Source organism: Chelonia mydas, chromosome 9 (genome assembly GCF_015237465.2).
Source record: "Chelonia mydas isolate rCheMyd1 chromosome 9, rCheMyd1.pri.v2, whole genome shotgun sequence".
NCBI classification, from domain to species: domain Eukaryota; kingdom Metazoa; phylum Chordata; order Testudines; family Cheloniidae; genus Chelonia; species Chelonia mydas.
The window spans coordinates 27,329,926-27,337,779 of NC_057855.1; the positions used below are offsets into that span (position 1 = coordinate 27,329,926).

At 40.2% G+C, this 7,854-nt stretch overlaps 1 protein-coding gene across 2 annotated transcripts in view; it reads right to left on the bottom strand.

Annotated features, from left to right (window-relative positions):
* The window catches only part of SELENOT (selenoprotein T), an 18,415-nt gene extending 10,594 nt beyond the window's left edge, over nt 1-7,821 (bottom strand). Inside the window, exons 1-3 of one of the 2 annotated variants that reach the window (XM_007057377.4) lie at nt 7,465-7,821; nt 2,246-2,356; nt 894-1,020 (exon numbers count right to left, since the gene is read on the bottom strand). In XM_007057377.4, coding sequence (XP_007057439.3) covers nt 894-1,020; nt 2,246-2,356; nt 7,465-7,595 — 369 coding nt within the window. In that variant the 5' untranslated portion in view covers nt 7,596-7,821. Of the gene's footprint in view, nt 1-893; nt 1,048-2,245; nt 2,357-7,464 lie in introns of both variants that reach the window. The other variant, XM_043522373.1, reaches the window with a different exon arrangement.
* Nucleotides 7,822-7,854: the final 33 nt, after the last annotated feature.

The following is a 7,854-nucleotide window of genomic DNA, read 5'->3' on the forward strand; positions in this document are numbered from 1 at the left end:
GAGACCACTTGGAGACATCTTCCCCCCCAAATTTCCCCCCAAGCCCTACACACCCCCTTTCCTGGGGAGGCTTGAGAATAATATCCTAACCAATTGGTTACAAAATCATCAAAGACCCAAACCCCTGGATCTTGGAACAATGGAAAAAAATCAGTCAGGTTCTTAAAAGAAGGATTTTATTAAAAAAAAAGAAAGGTAAAAATCATCTCTGTAAAATCAGGATGGAAAATACTTTACAGGGTATTCAGATTCAAAACACAGAGGATCTCCCTCTGGGCAAAACCTTAAAGATACAGAAAACAGGAATAAACCTCCCTCTTAACACAGTGAAAATTCACATAAAATAAAAGAAACTAATCCGCCTTGCCTGGCTTACCTATACTGGTTGCAATACTGGAGACTTGGATTAGGATGGGTTGGAGAAGATGGATTTCTGTCTGGCCTCTCTCAGTTCCAAGAGAGAACCACCACATAAACAAAGAGCACAAACAAAAGCCTTCCCCTCCTCCACCCCTCTAAGATTTGAAAGTATCTTGTCCCCTTTTTGGTCCTTTGGGTCAGGTGCCAGCCAGGTTAGCTGAGCTTTTTAACCCTTTACAGGTAGCAGGATGTTGCCTCTGGCCAGGAGGGATTTTATAGCACTGTATACAGAAAGGTGGTTACCCTTCCCTTTATATTTATGACACCATTGTTAAGAACAATTAGAATATCCTTCCATTTGTCAAGTAAATTTAGATACTCCCTAATAAAGATTTTAGATATTTGTACCTTAAAAAACACCTGCAGTGTACAAACACGCTGAATACAGATATTGCATCAGTTTCTATACAAGTCACAATAAAGTCAGCCCCTACCACCAAAAAGTTACTTTTAAAGGAAAGGAAATGGTGTACCTTATTTTCTTGGCCCCACTGCCAGATACTTGGAGCTTGCATGCCAAAGAAAGCGAAGGGATCCTTGCCGATAATTATTAAGCCTATTAATACTAGTTTGAAGACTGACAGGAAGGATGCTATGTGTCTATCAAAATCAAAGACATAACAGTCACTAAGGAGATTTTTAGTTAATACCGCACCACTTTAGAGCCGAAATCACTCCAATTAGAATTATTTTCACACTGTATAATCAAAAATTTTATAGAAAGTAATACCACACCCATTTGTAAAATATATGGCTTTTAAGATCATCCAGAAGAGCAGAATTAGAATGTTTTTCATTTAACAAAAACATAAAACAGACATAGCATACTGTCTGGATGTCATTTTAAAGATATATTTAATAAAGTACAAGGATAAATACAACTGATATTTGTATTTGACAGTTTGCCTAATATCTTAGGCTGGCAAATGTACTCAGTCTTTTATCGTATTTCAGAATAATATCTTCAATGACCGATGCTCAAATACATCCACTTGAACTGTGTTCTCTCAGTGAGTACATAAATCCCTATAACTCATCATGAGAGGGTTAAACCCACATCAGAGAACAATTTAACTTTAAAATTCTGTGTGTAAAGTCACTAAAGCTTTTAAAAATCTTCTGCAATGTTTATTTTGCCTCATTACAACTGGTAACATTTCTGCAAGAGGCAATTAGACAAGTAAGTGGTCCAGTAACCACTGCAGTACTTTTACACCAACATTAGTTTTCTAGCCTGTAAATTACTGAATACAAAAATAAAAATCATTCCATTTTCATTTATTTCCTCACCCTTCATCACCAGGTTTTAAATTATGTTTAAAGAAATTCTCCAGTTTATGATCAAGTCACAAGAAAACTAATTTTAAAATCTACTTCTCCATTCCCAGTGTAGCCTTTATATATATATATATTATGCAACATTATGTAAATATGAACAGTGAACTACAAAAGGGATAGATGATGTGAACTAATGTCCAGGGACATCATCATGGAACAAAGGTGAACAATTAATTTAACCTGCCCTCAAATATTATGATACAGACAGATGTAATTTTTTTTGTTTTTTTTCAAATATTCACATAAGGATCATCTGCCAAGGGAAAATATATCTCCGTTTCTTTTCTTTAAATCTGATTTAGAAATGAGAAGGGAAATACCTTCATATGGAAACTGAAAGACTTTACAAGAGACTATTTTAATACCTTAAAAAATTAACCCACACTTTTTAAACTGTTGTTCTACTTTGAGAGATATGTACAAATTGTACATACAGCCATTACAGGTTCATTCTGCTAGTTTATAAGCCGATAAGCCATATACTTACCTATATATAGGTTGCGGAAGGTAGTTTTCCCCTTCAATGCGGATGTCTGGGTACCGCTGGCTAATAACCCGCATGTACTCCTCAAACACCCGCCTGTAGCCTCAGGAAACACTAGAGGGGAAAAAAAACATTAACAATGTAACTTTGGACAAATGTTTATACTGACAGATGGTGAGGCATAGATTTGATATCTCTTTTTTTTGGTAATATAGATATACAAACTCTCCACAAGTCCTCATGATCATTTAGAGTGAAATACTACTTTAACAATTTTTGACCAATTAATAGACTGCGCCACAGCAAAAAAGGTATTTACACCTTACAAATGAACTCAGAAATCGATGTTCTTAAACGTTCACTTAAGAGCCTTATACTGGATCACCTTCATCAGACAGTCATACCAATCAAGACAATTATCATTCATTCAGCTGAGGCTACAGCAAAATCCTAAACTGATACTTTATCCTGCTCTCATCAGTCAATTTAAGCAGAAATATGGTTAAAGGGGTTAAGGAAGACAAAGATTGTTTTCTACTTTCAGACTTCAGCCAAAAATCTTGAATAAAAACGTCTATAAAAAGCTGTCTAGCTATTTAATACTACAATCTCTAACAGTCATGAGCTTCATACAACCAGCATAAAGAGAATATCCATTGCTGAGGTACAAATAAGCAACTTTTTTTTTTTTTTGACTGATAGTACTTGGAGGAAAGTGCCCTCAATAAAGTTTCTTTTTAGTAAGAAGTGTACTACAATCATTCTCATTAAATCTCAAACATTGTTGGAAAGGCCATGGTTTTGTTATTGTCTTGGACAGTCCAGCCTATTATAAACAGCTGTACCTTCTACAAATGAAATTATCTATGCTCAGACACAGCAGTGAAAATGAAGATGACAGACAGTGGGGGGGGAGCTCTGAAAAAAGGTATTTTTAGCAGTGAACTGCCAACAAATTACAAAAATTACATCAACTTCATTAAACATGCAATGAATTGCCCCTCATCAAATAGTAAGGAGATTATTTAGCACAAATTATGACACCCCTCCCACACACACACTTTAGAGTCTTTTATGTTTGTTTTTGTTCACTGAAACACTCCAGAGCACACATCTGAGATACCACAGGTGCCAAGAAATGCTCTTGTTGGAGCATGGAATCAACCCATAAGGAATCAGAAGTTCCTTTTAAAAAAATATGCAGTACCGCATGTTTACATGAAGTTTTCCCATTTTATATCCTTTGAAATAAATAAATGTTACAACACTATGAAATATATTGAAGAGGATCTTTTCTAAATCTAGCACCAAGCTGGGAGTTGGGGAAGCTTCCACAGTAGTTGCCACAGACATTCTGAACTGTCACAGCATAGATGGAGCCACTGTAAAAGAGTCACAGGACCCAAGTAGAAAGACCCTTTATTTTTACTTGTATGGAATGCCCCACTCATTGGCTAGCAGGAGCACTCAAAACATATTATTGAAATAACGACAGTTTTAAATATTTTGAACTGCAATTTGGCCTTGAGACATATATAAGTTAGGTCTAATGGTATTTGCTTCATAAAACTAAGTAACTATTTAAAATAGTTTAAAAAGGCAATTAAACTATTTGTTTGACAAACCAAGAAAATTTGTCATAACAGGAAAATTGTATTTGCATGCACACAATTTTACTCTGAGATTTTACTTTGAACAAAAGAACTTTCCTATAAAACTGTGATATACTGTTGCATTTCCAGTAGTTTCAATTAAGCACGTTTCACAGACTGTCAAGGATAGGTAATTTTAGTTATATCATTCTAAAAGTGAATAGACTGATGTCAAAACAAATGTCTACTAAAAATTATTATGGAGAGAAGAATTTAGATAATGAATACAGGGTCAAACATGCTAGTTTATTCTAGTAAACTATGAAGATGCACACCTATGTCTTGTAAATGTAAAAACTGTTTCAGGTAAAATCTGATTGCATGTCTCATTAATATATGAAAATATATAGAAATAGTAAGTAAGAAAATGAAGAGCTATATTATCTTGACTAAAGTTTGTTACTTGTAGTGTTTTATAGAATCACTAGCACCAATATGAAACGACTCCATTAATTTTTATGGGCTTGGGGTGCACATTCTTGCTCCAACATGGAATATTTTCTTCCTGCTGAAATGGATTGCATGCTGTCTCAATCAGGCAGTGGTCCCCAAACTGTGGGGCACACCCCCACAGAGGAGCACACAGGACTGTTGGGGTGGTGCGGTGGGGCCTAGGCCAGCCCCCACGAGGGGGCAGGAAGACAGTGCAACCCAGCCCCAAGCTGCGGCCTTGGCTCTGCTCCTGGCCCCCACTCTTGGTCTCCAGCCCCCACTCCCACCCCAGCTGCCACCCCGGTCCCAGCCCAGGGGAGTGTGGACACATTCTATTACTGGGTGGGGAGCACAAAACGAAACGTTTGGGGGACCACTGTGCAGTAGGGAATGCTCGCCATGCTAATGACATCGGATGTCTACTGCTGTGAACATTGTTCATAAAGACTGGCAGCACTTGTGGAAAATTATACCAGAGACAGCAGACAAAATAACTAGTTCTGATAAAACTTATGACATGTAGCTAGATTTATCTTCTCCTATCAGAGATGATCAATACTGCACGAAGGTAAGATATACTCTTTCCTGCATAATTTTGGTGGTGATGTAGGACAGCTCTATTTCTGATCCCGAGTATAGCTTTTCTTTAGGTTTGAAGCACTATGGAACACATCAGTATGGAATACTGTATTTAATAGATGTATCTGTTATTTAAATGTTAGATGAAGTACTATTTCTGTTACTAACCCTTTGCTGATTTGTGGGAAACCATTTTGTATGTTGATAAAATGTATCTTTCGCAAAGTTGTATAAACTTAGACACTTCACATCTGTTTTAAAACCAAGTATTTCAAAATTACTCCTTGACATCCTGTCAAGACATGTTTTCCCTTTCAACAGCTACCACTTTTACAAATACTTACAGATACATCACAATGTCATGTTAAAATTAAGTCTAAATAGTCTGTTAATGATGTGACTTTTTTAAAAAAAGAAGTTTGGCTAGAAACTCAGCTGCTCATCAAATATAACATTTAATTGATGACATGTCCCCAGTATGTACAAAAAAGCGATAGGATAAAAAGTTAGTTTCAAAGGTGGAAATCTCATTTTTTGGAAATGGTCAGACTCCTTAAAATTATTGTCTATGAGCATTAGTATTACATATATGCTATATACTACCATCAATTCACAGCAGAGCTCCTAATAACATAAGCCCAAAGGTAGAATGTAGTAACTAAACTTTTAGCTATTTGGTAAACCTTCTTCAACATCACTCAGAAGGAAACTATGCTCACCTTCAGGACCACCACTGCTTCTGCCCTTTCTTTACCTTCCCCATCCTCACACTTCTCTCCATTCCCTGTTTTTATGTACCCCCTCTTAGCTTCACTCAGCATTTTCTCTCCTGCATCAACTCACAATTCCCACCTCCCTGTCAGATAAAATGATCCGCAATTAGACAGTTACTAAAATGAAGGGTCATCATTAATCTTTAGAGCCTACATCCTAATAAGAATAATTGAGCCAGGTAAGTGCACACCTCACAGTCATTGTCTGCAGACTCAAGACAAAACCACAGCTGTCTAAACTCTGTTCATATTTGAAAGGTTTTCTCCACAATCATGAGGGCTAGTAACTTACTTTTTAAAAAGTAAAGCTCAGATCCTGCAGAATCCAGTTATGCCCTACAGATGACAACCAAGAAGTTGGGCTGGATTCTCCCCTTGAGGTGGCTGTTTAATAGCTCTGTTTTAATCTTACAGTGCCCTATGAACCCTTTCTAGAGAAATGTGTCTTCTATTAAACCAAAAGTTAGCTATTATATAAATTCAAGTGCATACGTAACTTCCAAACTATTGCTCAATTTCTATCAAGGACTAGAGAGAGTAAGATATATATAACTTTATATAGATATAACTTTATAAATGATAAAGTTCCAGCAATAGCATTAAAAAACTGAAAGTGCCTCTATGTTATTTTAAAACACTAAGGCAGCTGGGAAGGGGTTTTTTTGTTGTTGTTTAATTACTGTTCTGTCTGGAGTCCCAGTTGTGATGGGTTGCTATGCGAATGTAACCACAGTACACAAGAGCAGCTTAAAAATAGTCCTGAAAAGCAGAAACATTTTTTTTTAAATTAACACTTGCTGTGAAAGGGGTTAAAAGACTACTACTAAAGATTAACCCAAAAAAACCCACCTTAAAAGATATGAGTTCTTCCTATGAATCTCTGGTATATTTTAAAGAAGCAGAGATCATAAAGGTAAGGACAAAAATATATTCAACACTGATTCAGTTATCAGAAAAATTCATCATTAAACATTTAATGTTCAAAAGAGGTACTGCTACGGTTTTAAGACCTAAAGTATTAATTGCTTCTCTGTAGTCTTCTGATTTTTTCTAGGTATCACTTACCCAAATCCATGACTTACACCCTGATTAAAGAAATGCAAGTCATTCTGGGTCCCAACACAAACTACACTGCAGATCTCAACTTTATCCATGTTATGATCTAAACCAAGTTCTTATTTGAGTCTCACTACTGCAAAGAACAACTACAACGAGAACGGGAAGGAGACATTAGACGCTACACACAAACACAAGTTAAAATATTACACAATTCGGCAATTTTCTTTGATCTGTAGAACTCCTCAGCACAGAGAGAGGGGGAGAGATACGGAGCTCACAACCCCTCCCCCCCAACACAAGAGAGCCTGACCGAGTCCGGTTAGACTAGCCCCCGCCTGGCAAACCTTCCCAGCAGCAGGCTGGCCACCCAAGAAGCTTGGCAATCCCTCCCTGACAGCGACCGCCCGGCGCAGTCTGCAGCCCCCTAGAGCCGCAGCGAGCAGGGCTTCTCCGGCCACCCGCCACCGGGACCGGTGCTCAATCACCGGGCCCAGGGCTCCGCACGATCCGGGAAACTCTCGGGGAGGGAGGTGAGGCCCCATCGCCGCCCGCGCTCGCCCGCAGCGGGTCTCGGGCTTGGCACAGGGAGCCCCGCCTGCGTACAGAGCGGGGGAAGAAGCGGCTGGAGGCCCCTGCCCCAGCGCCCCGCCGAGGACCGGCGCTCCCGGAACCGAGCCCGGGGCGGGGGTGGCGGACGCTGCCGGCCGCAGCCCGAGCGCGCACTTACCAGATCTGGAACTTCAGCAGCGGCCCCGTGGCGTAGGCCATGCGCAGCTTCTTAGCCGGCAGGGCCCCCTGCTCCGTCGCGGCCCGGCCCAGCCCCGCCGCCAGGAGGAACAGCAGCACCAGCGCCCGCATCGTCCCCCCAGCAACAGCCCCGGCACCGGCAAATGGAGGCTGAGCACGCACCGGCCGCGAGGCGAGCGAACCCCCACCGCAAGGTCACGGGAGCAGGAAACGCAGCGCGCACGCGCAGGGCAGGACACGTGAGGTGACAGTCACCGGAGGCCCCCCCCCTTCCCTCTCACACACACGCCACTGGGCGCGAGACCCTGCGCGCGCGGGAGGTGTTCTGCGCACAGAGCTGGGACAGGACTGGCTGAGGCCAGAGGTTTCT